Raw genomic sequence first — 20,816 nt, forward strand, 5'->3', positions numbered from 1 at the left:
GTCCATTTAGAACAGAGATGCAGAGAAATTACTTTGGTCAGAGGGTCAGTGGAATTTGTTACCACAAAGGGCTGTGGAGGCCAAGTCATTGGGTGTATTTAAGGCAGAGATAGATAGGTTCTTGATTAGTCAGGGCATCAAAGGGTATGGGGAGAAGGCAGGGGAGTGGGGATGACTGGAAGAATTGGATCAGCCCATGATTGAATGGTGGAGCAGACTCGCTGGGCTGAATGGTCTACTACTGCTCCTATATCTTATGGTCAAAAAAGCTAAGTTCTGTGTTTGGCCAAAAGTGTGCTGAGCAAGAAAGTTCTCCTGAACATACTTCCAAAACCAGTATGCAAAAGAAACTTTGCAAATACAAATTCAAAATAAAGAAATAATAATAATAAATAAGCAATAAATATTGAGAACATGAGATGAAGAGTCCTTGAAAGTGAGCTTGATGGTTGAGGGTTGATTAACTGGGTCCTTGATGGTTGATGGTTTTCTGTGCCACCGTACCATATAGATGTGCTCGATGATAGGGAGGGCTTTTCTCATGATGGACTGGATAATATGTACTTTTTGTAAGAATTTCCGTTTAAGGGGATTGGTGTTTGCATACCAGGCTGTGATACAGCCAGTCAATATACTCTCCACCTCACACCTTTACAAGTTTTGCAAAGTTTGTCATGCCAAATCTTTGCAAACTTCTAAGGAAGTAGATCCACTAATGTGCTTTCTTCATAATTACATCTTGTGCTAGGCCCAGGACAAGTCGCTGAAATGATAACAGTGAGGAATTTAAAGTTGCTGTCCCTCTCTGAGAATTGAGAATTGGCTCCTGGATCTCCAGTTTCCTCCTCCTGAAGCCAATAATCAACTCCTTGGTCTTACTGATATTAAGTAAGAGGTTGTAGTTGTGGCACAACTCAACCAGATTTACAATCTCCTTCCTATATGCTGATTCATCACCACCCCTAAACCCTAACCTCCACACTCCCCTCCCCTCCAGCACCTTACCGCCATCCCTAGACCCTACCCCTAATCTTAACCTCCACACTCTTGTCTCAACCATTTCCTCTGGCAGCTCATTTCATATACTGTCCACCTTTTGGATGAAAAAGTTACCCCTCAGGTCCCTATTATTTTTTTTCCTTCTCACATTAAACATATGCTCTCTAGTTCTTGATTCCCTAACCCAGAGACTTTGAAGAGGTTACTTGCAGGTTGGCAAAACTTGTACAAAAGGAGAGCTTTGCGGTTCTTCGGACATTCCAGAGGGACATCAGCACTGGGAGCAGAGCACTGTGAATTAAATAAAAGTACAGAAGGGGCAGGCAGGGCGGTCATTGTTGGGAGTAGGCCAGCAGTGAGAGTAGGAGCATCAGAGTTTGACTCAAGAGGCTTTGTGAGAATAGGCTGAGGTTGAAGAAACAGTTTAGAGGATTTGGTTTCCCACTGTACAGTGCAGGCAAGATGGCAGATGTGGCAGTGGAATGCTCCTCCTGTAGGACGTGGGAATTCATGGAACCTGGTCGTCTCCCTGATGACCACACCTGTGGAAAGTGCAGCCAACCCCAGCTCATGAAAGGCCACATTAAGGAGCTGGAGTTGGATGAATTTAGGATCATCCTGGAAGCAGAGCAATTGTTAGATATGACTTTTGAGCAGGTGATTGCACCCAGAGTGCAGAATTCAGGGAATAGATGTGTGAACATCGTGACAGGTGAAGGGAGAAGGAAGTCAGGGCAGGGTCCCCATGTGGCTATTCCCCCCAGCAACAGGCATACCCCTATGGGCACTGCTGAGGTGGGATGATGTATCTGGGCAAGGCAGCAGCAGCCAGACCAATGGTCGGCTCTGAGCCTCAGAAGGGTAGGGTGAAATCAGGCAGAACAATAGTCATAGGGGACTCCATAGTTAGGGGGACAGATAGGAGATTCTGCGGCAGCGAAAGAGACACCAGGATAGTGTGTTGCCTCCCAGGTGCTAGGGTCCAGGATGTCTCTGAGCAGTTGCAGAATATTCTTGAAGGGAGGGTGAGCAGCGGGAGGTCGTGGTATATGTTGGTACCAATGACATAGGCAGGAGAGGGGTAGAGGTCCTGTGAAGTAAGTTTAGGGAGTTAGGAAGGAGGCTGAAGAGCAGGACCTCCAAGCTGGTAATCTGCAGAATCCTCCCAGTGCCATGAGCTAGTGAAGGTTAGAACAGGAAGATAGTGCAATGAGTGACTGAGGAGATGGTGTAGGTGACAGAGTTTCAAGTTCTTGGATCATTGGAACCTTTTCTGGGGAAGGGGTGACCTGTTCAAGTGGGACGTGTTGCACCTGAACTGGAGTGGAACCAATATCCTGGGAAGGGGGTTTGCTAATTTTTTTGGGGAGGGTTTAAACTAGATTTGCAGGGGGGGTGGGAACCGAAGTGAAGAGGCAGAGGATGGGGCGGTTGGCGCACAAGTAGTGACAGCTTGTAGGGTGTTTATGAGGAAGGACAGGCAGATAACAGGGCAAAGAAGTACTCAGTCAGATGGTGTGGGGTGTATTTTAATGCAAAGAGTATCATAAACAAGGCAGATGAACTTAGAAAAAGGATCAACATGTGGAACTATGATGTCGCGGCTATTACAGAGACTTGGGTGTCTCAGGGGCTGGAATGGCTGCTGAGTGTGCCGGGCTTTAGATGTTTCAAAAAGGACAGTGGAGGGGCAAAAGAGGTTGGGGAATGGCACTGCTAATCAGGGATAGTATCGTGGCTGCAGAAAAGGAGGAAGTCTTGGAGGGATTGTCTGCTGAGTCATTGTGGATGTAATCAGAAACAGGAAGGGGCCAATAAACTCTACTGGGTGTTTTTATAACCCCCCCCCCCCACCACCCCAGTAGTAACAGAGACATCAAGGAACAGATAGGGAGGAAAATTCTGGGACAGTGCAATAATAATAGGGTTGTTGTGATGGGTGATTTTAACTTTCCTAATATTGATTGGCATCTCCTTAGAGCAAGGGGTTTAGATGGGGTGGAGTTTGTTAGGTGTGTTCAGGAAGGTTTCCTGGCACAATATGTAGATAAGCCAACTACTGGGCTTATGTTGAGAGTAATTCCGGTAGTAGGCGAATCAGCCCTCTTGTACTTTTTGATCTCGTCACTTGAGATTCAGTGTCACGCAACCCTGCCACTTTGATCTTGCCGACGCCTTCATTAACCAGGTCCAACACTTGCCTTTCTTGGATCTTGCCCCTCCTGACACAGGTCGAAATGAACCTGATCAAGTATCATCTGTCGGTGGGAGAGCATTTTGAAGTTAGTGATCACAACTCTATCTCCTTTACCATGGGGCTGGAGAGGAATAGGGGCAGAGTTTGGGAAAACAATTGGGGTGGGGGAAATATGATACTATGAGGCAGGAACTTGGGAACAGATGTTTTCAGGGAACATTTGCATGGTGTTCTGCATAGGTACGTTCCTTTGAAGCATGGAAAGGATGGTGGGGTAAAAGAACCAGGGTGTACAAAGGATGTAGAAATTTTAGTTAAGAAGAAAAAAAGCTTATAGAAGGTTCAAGAAACTAGGTACTGTTAGAGCTCTAGAAAATTACAAAGGTGCCAGGAAGGAGCTCCAGAATGAAATTAGGAGAGCTAAAAGGGACCATGAGAAGGCCTTGGCGAGCAGGATTAAGTAAGACCCCAAGGCATTCTACGAGTATGTGAAGAGCAGGAGGATGAGCAGTGTGAGAATAGGACCAATCAGGAGCAAGAGTGAAAATATTCATTGAGCTGGAGGAGGTAGCAGAGCTACTGAATGAATACTTTGCTTCGGTATTCTCTAGTGAAAAGGACTTTGACGATTGTGGGGATGACTTACAGCGGACTAAAATACTTGAGTGCATAGACATAAAGAAGAGGACATGTTGGAGCTTTTGTAAAGCATTAAGTTAGATAAGTCACCGGGATCGGACAAGATATACCCCAGGCTGCTGTGGGAAGCAAGCAAAGAGATTGCTGAGCCTTTGGCAATGATCTTTGCATCATCAATATGTACTGGAGAAGTACCAGAGGATTAGAAGTGTACGGGGTCTTTCTTTTGTTACATTTAAAATGGCGATTTTTGTTATGTTAATCTGTGGAATGCGGCTTTGTTGTGTTTTAACGCTGCAGAGAGTTTGCGCTAGCAGTTTATTGTGGTTTAGAGGGTGATAAGAGGGTGCTATTAGCCAATGGGTGGTTATGTATCGTTTTGTTTTCGGATGCCATGCTGTATGATATGACTGTGGACTGAGTTTTGGCGGGGAGTCGGGAGGAGAGACGAGGAGGACGGCGGACGTGCGGAGAGGCTCCGGTCGATCACTTCGGGTGGTCCCGAGCCGTGGGTCGACGGAATTCGGGTGGTCGTCTGACGTCGAACTTGAGCTCCAACGGTAGCGCGCGAAGAACTTGGACTTTGAATAAGTGTTGGCGCCTTTTTTTTTCATTACTTTCCTCTCTGTATCACATGTATATTAATGCCCTAGAATTAGTAATATCTATAAAGTGTATGTGTTAAAATTTACTGGGTGTGCTGGCTGATGATTGATGTTTGTGATTGATTCGGGCGACGATTGACCCTGAGGGGACTGCTGAAGCAGGTGCTGGGCGGGATTTCCCCTAGACATACACGAGCCAAAATAACGGAACGTTACAAGTGGGGGCTCGTCCGGGATTTGGATTTTTTTTTCGGGAAAGTTGTACTTGTGGTTGCGGTAAGTGGTGTGAAGATGGAGCGAGATAAGATTGTAAGTTGGTGTGAAATGGAGGAGGTACCGGTGAATCATGCGTGTGTGGTAAGCGGGGTCGATTATCGCATTCCGGCAGAGGTACTGGTGCGAGGGTTGAGTTTGATTAAAGGTATCGGGCAGGTAGAACTTGTAGCTAGAAGGGGTGGGAAAGAACTGGAGGCTTGCTGGATGTTGGTGCGGGCGAGTGCCGACGTCATGGCTTTAGAATTACCAGCGACAGTCCATGTCCAGGGGGAGGCGGGGCCGTGGGGTCTCCATACCCTCCCCGAGGACGCAAGTGAGGAGGTGCCGGAGGAGCTAGTTGAGGCCCCCGGCCGGGTGCCCGTAGCAAGAGGTAGAGGTGCGGAGTGGGAAGGTTTGGCCAGGCCTCGCCCCCATGGGCTTGAGGAGACTGCCGAGTTAACGGCTGCCATTATCTCCCTGGCGAGAAGGGTTGAGGTGCACCGCCCGAAGCTGAGAATTTTCTCGGGAGCCAAGCCCACCCCGGAAGGGGAGGATGACTATGAGACCTGGGTTGAAGATACATCCCAATTGTTAGAGGTGTGGCCAGTTTCGGATGAGGAAAAGAGACAGCGATTGGTGGAAAGCTTAAGGGGCGGGGCAGCCCGGGTGGTCCGCGATCTGAGAGCGGCACGCCCCTTGGCTTCCCTATCGGAGTGTTTAGACGCTTTGGAGGAAGTGTTTGGACTGTCAGGGGATCCCTGGCGGCATTTAGCAGAGTTTCAACGGATGGGGCAGAGAAGAGGGGAAAAGCTCTCCGACTATGCTTTCAGGCTGGAAGGAAAGCTTACGGGGTTGCTGCGACGAGGTATAGTGAGGGAGGACGATGTGGCGGAGTTAAGGATGAGCCAGATATGTAGCGGTTCCCGGGAGGATGACAGGGTGGCTTGGAGTGTACGGCAGTCATTTAAGCAGAGCTCCCCTCCATCATTCGGACGGCTGATCCGAGAGGTACGGGCCGAGGAGTGTGCTTTGGGCCGACCAGGGGGCTCGGACCCTCAGGGACGGTCTTCAGCGGTTCAGGAGGTGGTAGCCGGGATGAGACCAGAGAAATCCAAGGGGTCCTCGGGGGCCCGTATCGGGAGGAGAGAGGCGGCGAGTAGTGGGTGCTATAACTGTGGGAGAGAGGGGCATTTCCGCCGGGAATGTGAGTGGCCGGGGGCGTGCTACCACTGTGGGGAAGCTGGCCACTTACGGAAGGATTGTGAGAGACGAAATGCGCCGAGGGGGGAGGGCCCCCAGGCCACCAAGAAGGGAGAGGTGTCGGGAAACTTAAGAGAGGCTCAGTGAGGGAACGGACTGGAGTCTCGGGAGGAACACGTTCCCAGAAAACCCCTATGGAACCCCGGAACAAACAAGCCCAAATTCCTGATGGGCTGGTGGGACCCCGTTCCAGCGTGTCCCTACGGATAGAGGGGATCTTTGCGAAAGCCATCCTTGACACCGGGTCGCAGGTTACCTTACTGTACCGGTCGTTCTACAACCAATATCTGAAGCATTTGGCAGTAACTCCGTTTAACGCATTGGAGATTTGGGGCATAAGTGATGGTGATTACCCGTACGATGGATACTTGTCAGTGAGAGTGGAATTTTCAGAGGGAGATGTGGGAGTATCGGAAGCCTTTGAGACGCTGGTGTTGGTTTGTCCGGATCCGGTGGAGACCGGTGGTGCTGCCCTGTTGGTGGGGACTAACTCCCCTCTGGTGCGACGGCTCTTGGGAGCCTGTAAGAAGAAGGGGGGGGAGAACTTTTTGGAGACCCTCTCGGTACACCCCGTGTTCCGAGGAGTGTACGAAGGAGTGAGTGACCCCCAGGGGCTGGACCCGGAGTGCAGACGAGGGACGGTGTGGTGCACTCAGGCGAGGCCTAAGGTGATACAGCCAGGGGAGGCGGCATTAGTGATGGGAACCCCCAGATTCCCCGGATTGCCGCCGGGAGAGGCCCTGCTAGTAGACGCCCCCGACGACCTGGAAAGGGAGTTCTGGTTCCCGGCTGGGGCGCTGGTGAGACCTGAATTGCAGAGGCCCTCAGCTGTACAGGCACGGCGGATGGGGGTGATGATACGGAACATAACGGAGAGGGAGATCACCTTTAAGCGCGGGATGCCCCTCGCGCACTTGTTCCCGGTGACGGTGATGTCCAGCGCCCCTGTGAAGCCCACTGGAAGAGAACTATTGGGAGACGGGGGGCGGCTGACCGAGGAGGCCTTTAATTTTGAAAACTCCCCTGTACCGCCGGCGTATAAGAGCAGGCTGGTGGAGAAGATGCTGAAGTTAGGGGATGTCTTTTCTCAGGGCGAGTTTGATGTAGGGTTTTCCAAGAGCACTCGGCACACCATTCGGGTAACAAATGACACCCCGTTTAGGGAGAGGTCGCGGCGGTTGGCCCCAGCAGATGTGGAGGATGTGCGGCAGCACTTGCGGCAGTTGAAAGATGCCGGGATTATTGCGGAGGCCCGAAGCCCATATGCGTCCCCCATAGTGGTGGCAAGGAAGAAAAATGGGAAGGTACGCATGTGCGTGGACTATAGGACCCTGAACCGCCGCACTGTTCCCGACCAATATACGGTCCCGAGGGTGGAAGATGCATTGGCCTGTCTAAGTGGTGCACAGTGGTTCAGTGTATTGGATTTGCGGAGTGGGTATTACCAGATTCCGATGAGCGAGACTGATAAGGAGAAGACAGCCTTTATCTGTCCCCTGGGGTTTTTCCAGTTCGAACGAATGCCCCAAGGTATCTCGGGGGCCCCAGCCACCTTTCAGCGGCTCATGGAGCGGACAGTGGGGGACATGAACCTGCTGGAGGTATTGGTGTACCTGGACGACCTGATAGTGTTCGGATCTACGTTGGAGGAACATGAGGAGCGGCTGCTGAAGGTGCTGAGTCGGCTGAAAGAGGAAGGGTTAAAACTTTCCCTGGATAAATGCCAGTTCTGTAAGACGTCAGTCAGTTATGTTGGGCACATAATCTCGCGAAATGGAGTGGCCACCGATCCGGATAAGATAGCCGCAGTCACCACCTGGCCGAGACCTCAGAAGGTGAGCGCCTTACGCTCGTTTTTGGGGTTTTGCGGATATTACCGGCGATTCGTGAAAGGATATGCGAAAATGAGTCATCCATTGAACCAGCTGTTGTGTGGCTATCCACCTATGGGGGGGAGGAGGAGGAAGGGAGACCGAGGGTCGGAGGTAGGAGGATACTTGAACCCGGGGGAGCCTTTTGGAGTGAGGTGGGATGCTCAATGTGAGGAGGCGTTCCAATCTCTAAAAAGGGCGCTGACACAGGCCCCAGTGTTGGCTTTTGCTGATCCCCGGAAGCCGTATGTTCTACACACTGATGCCAGTCACGAGGGTCTTGGGGCTGTTCTGTACCAGGAACAGGGAAACGGATTGAGGCCAGTGGCGTTTGTCAGTCGGAGCTTGTCGCCATCTGAGAGAAACTATCCCACTCACAAGCTGGAGTTCTTGGCATTGAAATGGGCGGTGGTAGACAAGTTGAGTGACTACCTATACGGGGCCCAGTTTGAAGTGAGAACTGATAACAACCCCCTCACTTATATCCTGACTTCGGCGAAGCTGGACGCTACTGGGCACCGGTGGGTAGCAGCCTTGTCTGCCTATGAGTTCAGCCTGAAGTACCGCCCGGGGAGTCGGAACATCGATGCAGATGCCCTGTCTCGTCGGGCGCACGACGAGTCGGGCACGGCCGAGGAGTGGAAGAGTGTCCCTGCCCAGGGAGTAAAGGCCATGTGTCAAGTTGGGAGCGACGGGGAAGTAGGAGCACAGATGGGAACGGATCGGGCAGTAGATCAACTGGGGGCTGACGGTGACGCGCTGCCCACTGGTTACTGTAATGTGACTGCTCTGAGGAACCGGCAGCTGCCGGAGTTGAGTCACCAGGAAGTACAGGCGGCTCAGCGTGATGACCCAAGCCTTGGCACTATCTGGTACGCGGTTAGCCAGGGTGATATGGGGCAGGTGGAGAAGGCGAAACATGCCTCCGTTCCTCTACTACTGAAGGAGTGGCCCCGGTTGAAGCTGAAGAACCACGTCCTGTACCGAGTCACTTCGCCTCCGGACCACCCCCGGCGCTGGCAGCTGGTCATGCCCGAGAAGTATCGAAAGGCTGTGCTTCAGGCTCTACATGATGATTCCGGGCACTTAGGGGTAGAGAAGACCTATGGATTAGTCAAGGACCGGTTTTACTGGCCCCGGATGAGGGGGGAGGTGGAAGAATACTGTAAGACCTGTAGCCGTTGCGTCAGGAGGAAGACCTTGCCTGCGCAGGCGGCTCCGTTATCCCACTTGCAGAGTGCAGGACCCATGGACCTGGTGTGTATGGATTTCCTGTCTATTGAGCCGGACACCAGCAATACCGCGAATGTTTTGGTCCTCACGGATCACTACACTAGATATGCGCAGGCTTTTCCTACTAAGGATCAGAAAGCGACTACAGTGGCGAAGGTGTTATGGGAGAAGTACTTTGTTCATTATGGCCTTCCCCGGCGGATCCACAGTGATCAGGGACGGGACTTCGAGAGCAGGCTTATCCATGAATTGCTGGATATGCTTGGGGTTGAAAAGTCCAGAACCACCCCCTATCACCCTCAGGGTGATCCTCAGCCCGAGAGGTTTAACCGGACCCTGCTGGACATGCTCGGCACCTTGGAGATTGGACGGAAGAGTAAGTGGAGTCAGCACATCGCCCATTTGGTTCATTGTTACAATTGTACTCGCAATGATGCTACGGGGTACTCGCCCTACTATCTGATGTTCGGACGGGAAGCGAGGTTGCCCATTGATCTGTGTTTTGGGACTGAAGCGGGGGAAATACCTTCGAAGCCATGTCTGAAGTACGTGTCCGATATGAGGAGAGAGTTGAAAAGGGCGTACGAGTTGGCTGAGGCGGCAGCCACCAAGCAGAACCAGCGGAATAAAAGGAGGTATGATCAGAAGGTAAAGTTCGTCCAGCTATTGCCGGGAGACCGAGTCCTCATCCGGAATTTAGGACTACAGGGTAAGCACAAGTTGGCGGACCGTTGGGCAGCCACCCCATATGTGGTGGAGAGTCAGATGCCGAATCTCCCGGTTTACCGGGTGAGACCTGAGGGCGGGCAGGGGCCTGTCAAGGTACTCCATCGGAACCACCTGTTGCCTCTGGGTCAAGAGGTGAAGATGGACCTAGAGTCCGAATGGGAGTTTACTCCTAGTACGAGGACTCTGCGAGGGCGCGGGGCGCGGGAAGAGGCCGCTGCGAAGAAAACGGGGCCGGTCCCCACCTCGAGAAGGGATACGTCATCGGAAGATGATGATTCGGACGTGTGGTACCTGCTTCCGTTCGCTGATTCCCCGGTGCCAGGAGAAGAGACTCTTGGCCCTTCCATCACTGAGTCAGGGGGACCGAGGGAGGGTGTTGCAGAGCCGCCTGTATTACAGCCGGCATTGGGGGAGGAGAGGGTGGAGGCAGAACCCGAGCCAGAGGGCTCACCGGGGCAGAGGGATCCCGGTGAAGGGGAAGGTCCGACAGATCGGCTCGAGGGGTCACCTGGGGTGTCTGAACAGGGAGAGTCCACAGAGGAAGTCCTGAGGCCTCAGAGGAGTAGGCATCCCCCGGAAAGACTCACTTATATAGCGCCGGGAGAGCAGGGTGTAATCTCTACTGCCCTGCAAAGTTATGTCACTGCTTTATGCACCTGGGTTGGGTTTTGTGTTTTACAAGGAGTACTAGTGAATTCTGTTAACGTCATGAGGGCATGACTTTTTTTAGGTGGGGGGAGAGTGTACGGGGTCTTTCTTTTGTTACATTTAAAATGGCGATTTTTGTTATGTTAATCTGTGGAATGCGGCTTTGTTGTGTTTTAACGCTGCAGAGAGTTTGCGCTAGCAGTTTATTGTGGTTTAGAGGGTGATAAGAGGGTGCTATTAGCCAATGGGTGGTTATGTATCGTTTTGTTTTCGGATGCCATGCTGTATGATATGACTGTGGACTGAGTTTTGGCGGGGAGTCGGGAGGAGAGACGAGGAGGACGGCGGACGTGCGGAGAGGCTCCGGTCGATCACTTCGGGTGGTCCCGAGCCGTGGGTCGACGGAATTCGGGTGGTCGTCTGACGTCGAACTTGAGCTCCAACGGTAGCGCGCGAAGAACTTGGACTTTGAATAAGTGTTGGCGCCTTTTTTTTTCATTACTTTCCTCTCTGTATCACATGTATATTAATGCCCTAGAATTAGTAATATCTATAAAGTGTATGTGTTAAAATTTACTGGGTGTGCTGGCTGATGATTGATGTTTGTGATTGATTCGGGCGACGATTGACCCTGAGGGGACTGCTGAAGCAGGTGCTGGGCGGGATTTCCCCTAGACATACACGAGCCAAAATAACGGAACGTTACAGAAGGTTAAAAATGTTGGTCCTTTGTTCAAGATAGGGAGTAGAGAAAAAACAGGAGATTATAGACCAGTGAGTCTTATTTCAGTGGTAGGCAAGTTGTTGGGGAAGATCCTGAAAGCCAGGATTTATGAGCATTTGGATGGACATAATCTGATTAGGGATAGTCGGCATAGCTTTGTCAAGAGCAGGTCATGCCTTACGAACCTGACTGAATACTTTGAGGATGTAACAAAACACAGTGATGAAGGTAGAACAGTGGATGTAGTGTATATGGATTTCAGTAAGGCATTTGATAAGGTTTCCCATGTGAGGCTCATTCAGAAAGTAAGGAGGCATGGGATCCAAGGAGACTTTGCTTTGTGAATCCAGAATTGGCTTGCCCACAGAAGGCAAAAGGTGGTTGTAGATGCTTCGTATTCTGCATGGACCAGTGCTGTTCCACAGGGATCTGCTCTGGGACCCCTCTTCTTTGTGAATTTTATAAATGACCTGGATGCGGAAGTAGAAGTTAGTAAGTAAGTTAGTAAGTTTGCTGATGACACAAAAGTTGGGGGTGTTGTGGAGAGTCTGGAAGGTTGTCAGAGGCTACAGCACTACGTCGCAGAACTGAGCTGTGAAGTGGTCGGTGGAGTTCAACCCAGATGAGTGTGAAGTGGTTCATTTTGGTAGGTCAAAATTGAAAACAATATAATATAATAGTAAGACTTTTGGCAGTGTGGAAGATCAGTGAGATCTTGGGGTCCGAGTCCTTAGGACACACGAAGATGCTGCGGAGGTTGGCAGTGTTGTTAAGAAGACGTATGGTGTGTTGGCCTTCATCAGTCATGGGATTGAGTTCAAGAGCCATGAGGCAGTATTAAAGCTACATAAGTCCTTCGTTAGACCCCACTTGGAGTACTGTTTTCAGTTCTGGTCACTTCACTACAGAAAGGATGTGGATGCTATAGAGAGAGTGCAGAGGAGGTTTACAAGGATGTTGCCTGTATTGGAGAACATCCTTATGAGAATAGGTTGAGTGAACTTGGCCTTCTCTCCTTGGAGCGACGGAGAATGAGAGGTGACCTGATAGAGGTTTACAAGAGGATGAAAGGTACTGATCGTGAGGATAACCAAGGCTGAAATGGCTAACATGAGGGGGCATAGTTTTAAGGTGCTTGGAGGTAGGTACAAGGGGATGCCAGAGGTAAGTTTCTCACACGGAGAGTGGTGGGTGCATGGCATGTACTGCCGGGGACAGTGTTGGAGGCGGATACAGTAAGGTCTTTTAAGAGTCTCTTAGATAGGTGCAAGGAGCTTAGAAAAATAGGGGGCTATGTGGTAGGGAAATTTTAGGCAGTTTTTAGAGTAGGTTACATGGTCAGTACAGTATTGTGGACCAAAGGGCCTGTACTGTGCTGTAGATTTCTATGTTTTTTTAAATGTTTCTAACCCAGGGAAAAGGACTGTACACCTTACTGTATCTATGCTGCTCATGATTTTATACTCTCATTCTCCTACACTTCACTGATTAACCTCCCAATCTGCTCAGTCTCTCTCCATAACTAATAAAATTTATATTTGGGAGTTTGATATCCAAAGGTACATATTGTATTGAAAGGACAGACATGTAGGCAGAGGGAGTGGCATGGCTCTGTTGGTGGTAAATGAAATCAAATCATTAAAAAGAGGTGACATAGGATCGGAAGATGTAGAATCCTGGTGGATAGAGTTAAGGAACTGCAAAGGTAAAAAGACCCTGATGGGAGATATATACAGGCCTCTAAACAGTAGCCAGGATGTGGGCTACAAATTACAATTCGAGATAGAAAATGCATATCAAAAGGGAAATGTTACAATAGTCATAGTAATTCAATATGCTGATAGATTGGGAAATTCAGGTTGGTGCTGATTTTGGATCCCAGGAGAGGGAATTTGTAGAATGACTGTGAGGTGGCTTTTTAGAGCAGCTTGTGCTTGAGCCCACTAGGAGATCATCCGCTTTTCTGGATTGGGTGTTGTAACCAGATTCGATTAGGGAGCTTAAGGTAAAATAACCCTTAGGATGCAATGATCATAATATGATAAAATTCACCCCGCAATTTGAGAGGGAGAAGCTAAAGTCAAATGTTTCAGTATTACAGTGGTGTAATGGGAATTACAGAGGCATGAGAGAGGAGCTGGCCAGAGTTAATTGGAAGGGGACACTGCCAGGGATGACGGCAGTGCAGCAATGGCTGATGTTTCTGGGAGTAATTTGGAAGGCATAGGATAGATACATTCCAAAGAAGTATTATTCTATAGGCGGGATGACATACATGTGGGCGACAAGGGAAAACCAACATAAAAGCAAAAGAGAGGGCATATAATAGACCAACAGTTAGTGGGAAATTAGAGGATTGGGAAGCTTTTAAAAACCAACCAGAAGGCATCTAAGAAGCCATAAGGAGTGAGAAGATTAAGTATGAAGGTAAACTAGCTAATAATATTAAAGAGGATACCAAAAGCTGATCAGATATATAAAGAGTAAAAGAGTGGTGATAGTAGATATTGAACCATTGGAAAATGATACCGGAGAGGAAGTTATGGGGGATAAGGAAATTGTGGACGAACTGAGTAAGTATTGTGCATCAGTCTTCACTGTGGAGGACACTAGCAGTATGTCAGGTCAAGAGTGTCAAGGAGCAGAAGTGAGTGCAGTTGCTATTACTAGGGAGAAGGTGCTTGGGAAGCTGATATGTCTGAAGGTAGATATGTCACCTAAACCAGATGGACTACACGCCAGGGTTCTGAAAGAGGTAGCTGAAGAGATTGTGGAGGCATTGGTAATGATCTTTCAAGAATCACTAAATTCTGCTGTGGTTCTAGAGCACTGGAAAATTGCAAACGTCACTCCACTCTTCAAGAAAGAAGAGACACAGAAAAAGGAAAATTTAAGCCAGTTGGCATGTCCTCAGTGTTTGGGATGATGTCGGAGTCAATTGTATGGATGAGGTTTTGGGGTTCTTGAGGCACATGATAAAGTAGACCAAAGGCAGCATGGTTTCCTTAAGGGAAAATCTTGCCTGAGAAATCTGTTGGAATTATTTTAGGAAATAACAAGCTGGATAGATAAAGGAGAATCAAGTGATGTTGTGTACTTGGATTTTAAGAAGGCCTTTGACAAGGTACCATGCATGAGACTGCATAGCAGTATAAGAGCCCATGGTATTACAGGAAAGATACTAGCATGGATAGAGCATTGGCTGATAGGCAGAAGGCAAAGATTGGGGGCCTTTTCTGATTGGCTGCCGGTGACTAGTGATGTTCTGCAGGGGATCAATGTTCTTTTTACGTTGTATGCAGTAAATTGGATGATGGAATTGATGGGTTTGTGGCCAAGTTTGCAGATGACACGAAGATAGGTAAAGGGACAAGTAGTTCTGAGAACGCAGGGAGGCTGCGAAGAACTCAGGAGAATGGGCAAAGAAGTGACAGATGGAATACAGTGTCAGGAAGTGTATGGTCATGCACTTTGGTAGAAAGCATAAAAGCATAGACTATTTTCTAAATCGGGTGAAAATTTAAAAATCTGAGGCGCAAAGCAACTTGGAAGTCCTCATGCAGGATTCTGTAAAGGTTAATTTGCAGGTTGAGTCGGTGGTGAGGAAGGCAAATACAATGTTAGCATTCACTTCGAGAGGACTAGAGTATAAAACAAGGATGTAATGCTGAGCTTTTACAAGGCACTGATGAGAGGCCTCACTTAAACGATTGTAAGCAGTTTTCGGTCCCATATCTAAGAAAGAATGGGCTGACATTGGAGAGGGGTCAAAGGAGGTTCAGGAAAATTATTCCAGCATTGGAAAGCTTATCATATGAGGAGTGTTTGATGGCTCTGGGCCTGTACTTGCTGGAATTTAGCAGAATAAGGGGGATCTCATTGAAACCTATCAAATGTTCAAAGGCCTCAATAGCGTTGATGTGGAGAGGATGTTTCCTCTAGTTTCGGACCAGAGGGCACAATCTCAGAATGGAGGGATGTCTATTTAGAACTGAGTTGAGGTATTTCTTTAGCCAGATGTGGAATTCATTGCCACAGGCAGCTGCAGAGGGCAGGTCATTGAGTGTATTTAAGGTGGAGGGTGAAAGGTTCTTGATAAGTCAAAGCATGAAAGGTGATGAGGAAAAAGCAGGAGAAATGGAGTTGAGAGGGAAATAGGTCAGCCATGATCAATTGGTGGAGCAGACTCAATGGGCCAAATGACCTAATTCTTCTCCAAAGTGGTGTGGTCTTATAACTCAATCCTGACAACATCCTCCAAAATCTCTCTGCTCTTTCCAGCTTAATGGCAGGGTGACCAAAGCTGAACACACTGGTCCAAATGAAGCTTCACTAATATATTGTACAACTACAACACAACCATAACATTCTGGACTCAGTGCCTGATTGATGAAGGTCAGCATACCAAAAGCCATCCTCTCCACTGTGACTACCTATGACTCCACTTTCAAAGAACCAAACATTTGTACTACTTGTTCTAAAACATCCTCCAGGGTCCCACCACTCACAATGAAAGTCTTTCCCTCATTTGTCTTCCCAAACTATAATACCTTGCACTTATCCAAATTAAATTCCATTTGCCATTCCGCAACCCATTCACCTAACTGATCAAAATCCCTCTGTACATCCTGAATCTTTCCTGAAGACAGTACATCCTTTCAGTTTGAAATTTATTCCAATTTTTCTTGAAGCAAGTTCTGTCTTATTGCCACAAGAATAATTGCACCTACAGCTCACCAGCCTTGTTTACACACTTCCTAGGTTTACATATAGTGCATATAAAAAAGTATTCAACCTGCCTTGGATGTCCTCATGTTTTGTTGTTTTACAACATTGAATCACGGTGGATTTAATTTGGCTTTTTTTTTACACTAATCAACAGAAAATGGCTTTTATGTCAAAGTGAAAACAGATCTTGACAAAGTGATCTAAGTTAATTACAAATATAAATCAGAAAATAATTGATTGCATAAGTATTCACCCCTTTAATATAACACACCAAATTATCACTGCTGCAGCCATTTGGTTTTAGAAGTTTTGTAAAGAAGAATAAGGACAAATTACAGTGTCCAGATAGGCAAAGCTGATAGAGACCTATCCAGCACAGACTCAAGGCTGTAATTGCTGCCAAAGATACATCTACTAAATACTGACTGAAGGAGTTGAGTAATTATGGAATGGATTATATTATTTTGTGTTTAATAATTGTAATAAATTTAGACCAATTTGTTTTCACAATGACACGAAAAAATCACTTCTGTTGATGTGTGTCAAAAAATCCAAATTAAATCCACTGTGATTCAATGTTGTAAAACAATAAAACATGAACACTTCCAGGTGGGTGGGGGGGGGGGAGTAGAGAATACTTTTATTTATAGGCACTGTATATGCAAGTGCACCTGAGAGTTCTTTATATTCTCGTTTAGCTTGGTTCTGTCTAGTAATCTTTTTTTTCTGACACTGTTTGCCTTTCCCTTAATGTGTGGCAACTTTTATTCTTTGTAATGTTACATCCCAGTATTTAACCTACTGCCAAGTTTTAATTCTGCAGCTCTGTTTGAAACAAATGTTTCTTTAAATGTGACTCTATATCCCACATTTTAAAAATTTAAGCCCTTCCAAATGCATGAGCTAAAGGAAAGACGTTTATAGATTGTGGTGGTTACAGGAAAATAAAAGGATTTGTATTTGTATTGGAGACTGGATTTTATAAAAACTAAAAAACATGCATGAGAGCAATTATATAAAGATGCATTGGAAAAATAATATTGGAGTGTATTTATAAAGATAAAAGTTTTACATGAATTGGAAATGAAAAATCTAATAACACGTGCTGTTAATGTGTCATCACCAATTTCCACAACTGAATTTTTGATGATGTCTGAAAAAGTTGAGCTAAGGTAACATAGTAACATTTGGAGATAAAATATGGGAAGATTATGTAGGTGGAAGTGGTTGGAGTGAGAAAGGAATGTTACATTTGGTTATAAGTAGGACGGTAATTGGTGGAGTTATAGGTTAGCAAATTATGAAGCCACAAAAAGCTTAGAGATATGGGTAGATTAAATAAATGGGCAAGAAATTGGAAAATTAAGTATAATAAGGAAAATATGAGATTATTCAGTTTGGAAGGAAGAACACAAAAGCAAATTGTTGTTTAAGAACGAGACTAAAAAGTTAGGTACAAAAGTATTTTGAAGTTCATAATACATGAAACAAAACATAGCACAGAGGTACAATAAGTTACTAGTAAGGCTAATGGAATTCTGTCCTTTATTGCAAGGAGTACAGAGTATAACAATAAGGATTATTTAAATGTAACTATACAGGATGCTGGTAAGCTCATGACTGTAGTTTTGGCCCCTATTTGTAAGGAAGGATTTGCTTACATCAACAGTAGTGCAAAGAGGGTTTACTGCTGGATTCTAGGAGGAAGGAACTGACATAATGAAACCAAGTTCACTAGACTGGCCTATGCTCATTGTAAAGAAGATTGAGATTCTGAGGGGGATTGACAGGGTGAATGCTGAAAGGATCATTCACTCACTTGAGATAGCCAGAATTTCAAACAAAGCGGTTGATCATTTAAAATACCAATAAGGAAAAAGCAATTCTCTGAAAGTTGTGAATATCTAAATATTTCTACCATGTAGTACTGTGGAAGTGAAGTAATGGAATATGTTATAGACCAAGACTAACACATCTAAACTACAAGGTAGTCAAGGGTAATGGAAGCAAGCAGGAATGTGGTTGAGGGTAAGTTTGGATTTACCATGGTCTTATTGACTAGTAGAGCCACCATAAAAGGCAAACTTTTTCTTATATTCTTATATTATTGCCAACCTGCTGCTCAGCAATGACATTACCTTGTCTCTTATATTTTTACCTGTTTTGATTCATGTACTAATAACTGAAAGATATAAGAGGATTTGTTGTTCGTATGCGGTTAATTTGAAATGCACATTTTCTTATGCCTTTCTTTAAATTTAGGAACAACATCAGGCTCTGTTTTATCAGATAATGCAGCAACAGCACCACCAACATCAGCATGAGCTGCAGCAGCTACAGATTACTGGGACAACACACATTCCTATGAGTAACCTACTGGCAAGTGCCCAGACACAGCCACTTCACTCAGCAACTCCTAACCCTTTCATATCCATTCATAGTGAAGCTTCCACACCAAAAGTTCCAGTAAGTTTAACATCTAGAAACAGCAATTTTTTAAAAAAACAGTTGTAGTTCAGGACAAAATCTATTTTATCTTTATAGGTCTAATTGGATCATATTTCAAAGTTAAAGTCAAACACAATCTGATTTAAATGAGTCTTGGTTCAAACACATGTTCCTGCATTTAATTTAATAAAATTGTTTTTTAAAAGTTTCATAAATATTTTTGAAATATTAATGCTTTAAAATGCAGAATATTTTTTAAAATAACATGGATTTATGAGAGGTAAAATTTAAGTTGTGCGGAATAATTTTAACATATCTTTTTGTTTCTTTCCAGAGGCTCAATGAAAAAGGTAGCCCTGTCACACAAGAGAAGAGTTGACACAGGACCTTCAAATTCCAGAATGTGTTTTGTTGTAGCAGCTCAACCAGCTGCATAATGGATGAATCTTACTCAGTGTTTAGTTGGAATAATTGTGGAAAATACACTGGTTGTCACACTAGAAAATAGAACCAAAATAAACTTCCATAAGCCATTCCTAAATTGTCACATGTGGTTTACTAGTTTTGCAGCTTAATTGCACTAACATAAAACTTTTGGTATGGAGGAATCTGAAAAATAAATTCATTATGACCACCCATAAAACATGAATTAATAATATTTTATGCTTCTATTTGTGTATTTTGATACTAGTGTAATTACAATTTTTAAATGCAAAACTAAATCTTATAAATGTCAACTCAAGTTACATTGCAAAAAAGTGACACAGTGATTATTCCTGGTCCTGCTGATGTGATGGACAGGCCTTGGGATTTGCATTTTCCAAGTTTTATGTTGCATGTATTTTGTGTTGTTCTCTGTCCCTTTGCTGTGAATGTTTCCAGGACCACTTCGAGCATGGGTACTCAGTTGTGGTGCAGTAGGCTTCTGAGAGTTTTGGTCACTGGGGGACCAGATCACTCTATAAAAGAGGAAGAAATGGATTAGCCTGCTGCTGGGCAAGATTCCTTTGAGAGATGTGTTGGCTGTCAGCCTAACCAAGTGCCTGTTGTGAAGTCCATTGTGAAATAGCTCTGGACAGCTGAGTATGCACTCAATCACAATTCCTGTTTCGACAGCAGGAATTTTTCTTCTTGGAAAGAATTCCCAGCTCTCTGTGGCCAAACCAGCCCCCTCTACATAAACTTGCAGTTGGTAATAATTAGTTTCAAGGTTGAATGTTGCACAGTTTGTATCTCTCACCTGTAAATATGCTTTGTGAATTTCATAATTCATAGCAAATTGAAATAAAACATCAATATTTTGGTTTGTAATATTTCTAATTAGCAGTTATGCAGTTGAGTGGGAAAGTATCATTTTATTAATTTATTTTTATACATGCTGGGGAATTTTAGAAAAAAAGCATTAAGACCAACTGGATTTTGTAGATATTGACAAATAAATCAGTGTGGTTCATTTTAGATTCTTACTTTCAACCCACTGATTGATCTCTAACAAACTTTGTACAGATTTTGAAGACATTTTGCTGTAGTGTTTATTTTGCTTAGTTGTAAAATATCAAATGTATTGAAAAATGATATAAAAGTTCTCAAATATTGTTAGTAATATTTGCTTATGAGCATACATTACTGGTTTGCTAATAATTGAGTGGCTAAAACCATTATTACAAATTAGGTTTTATGAAAAATGTACCTAATGACTTCTTTACTGCCTCCTGTGGCCTACAACAAAAGTTAGCTTACATTTTATTTATTTGTTGCTTAAATAATGGTGGTGTTGTATAAATATTTTCTGAGTGCTTTTGGATTCCAAAGAAATTTTACTTGTGTTTTAACAGTTTTTGTATGTTCAGTTTTTCAGCTGACCTATTGTACATGAAAAATTAAGTTATCTCAAAGTTAATTCTCTGCATATAAAAGTAAAATTAAATTTTTAAAATATTTTGAAGAAAGATGTTTATTATTTTGCACCCTACTTCATGAATACATGACACATAGGCTGGCCCAGTGTTCAATAACTGTTTTGCTGCCTATAATCATAGATACCACTGAAAAAGATTTGTCCTTCTGAATCTTTGAACGTATTCATTGATTTTGTTTCTCTAGGGTAGAGAGTTTCAAAAATTATGATTTTCAGAAATTACTTATCATTTCCCTTTTTTAAATGATTTCTCGTAGCTTCTTATAGATATTGCTACAAGAAGCAACATTATCTCAGTACCTATAGGACTTGCATACCATTGGTATAAGCTTGTATGCATTTTTGCAATGACATGAAAGCAGTGGTTCATAATCTCAGATATATGATAACTTCAAATGAGTGAGTTAGAAAGTAGACATAAAAGTAAAAATATAAAATACTTGCCCTGCTACTCGACAACAGCAAAGCTGCTGGTCAATTCCAAAAATTTCCCAGGCAGTTTAACTTGTTAAATATAATTGCTTTTGACATCAAGAATTTATCTACAAGACCAAGAAGCATA

At 45.2% G+C, this 20,816-nt stretch overlaps 1 protein-coding gene across 7 annotated transcripts in view; it reads left to right on the forward strand.

The window, feature by feature from the left end:
- Nucleotides 1-20,248, forward strand: part of mllt10 (MLLT10 histone lysine methyltransferase DOT1L cofactor) — a 288,280-nt gene extending 268,032 nt beyond the window's left edge. For 6 of the 7 annotated variants that reach the window (XM_072253813.1, XM_072253811.1, XM_072253812.1 and 3 more), the window contains 2 exons: nt 18,151-18,354; nt 18,671-20,248. In XM_072253813.1, coding sequence (XP_072109914.1) covers nt 18,151-18,354; nt 18,671-18,715 — 249 coding nt within the window. In that variant the 3' untranslated portion in view covers nt 18,716-20,248. The remainder of the gene's footprint in view (nt 1-18,150; nt 18,355-18,670) is intronic. The other variant, XM_072253815.1, reaches the window with a different exon arrangement.
- Nucleotides 20,249-20,816: the final 568 nt, after the last annotated feature.

Source organism: Mobula birostris, chromosome 3, assembly GCF_030028105.1.
Source record: "Mobula birostris isolate sMobBir1 chromosome 3, sMobBir1.hap1, whole genome shotgun sequence".
In the NCBI taxonomy this organism is placed as follows: domain Eukaryota; kingdom Metazoa; phylum Chordata; class Chondrichthyes; order Myliobatiformes; family Myliobatidae; genus Mobula; species Mobula birostris.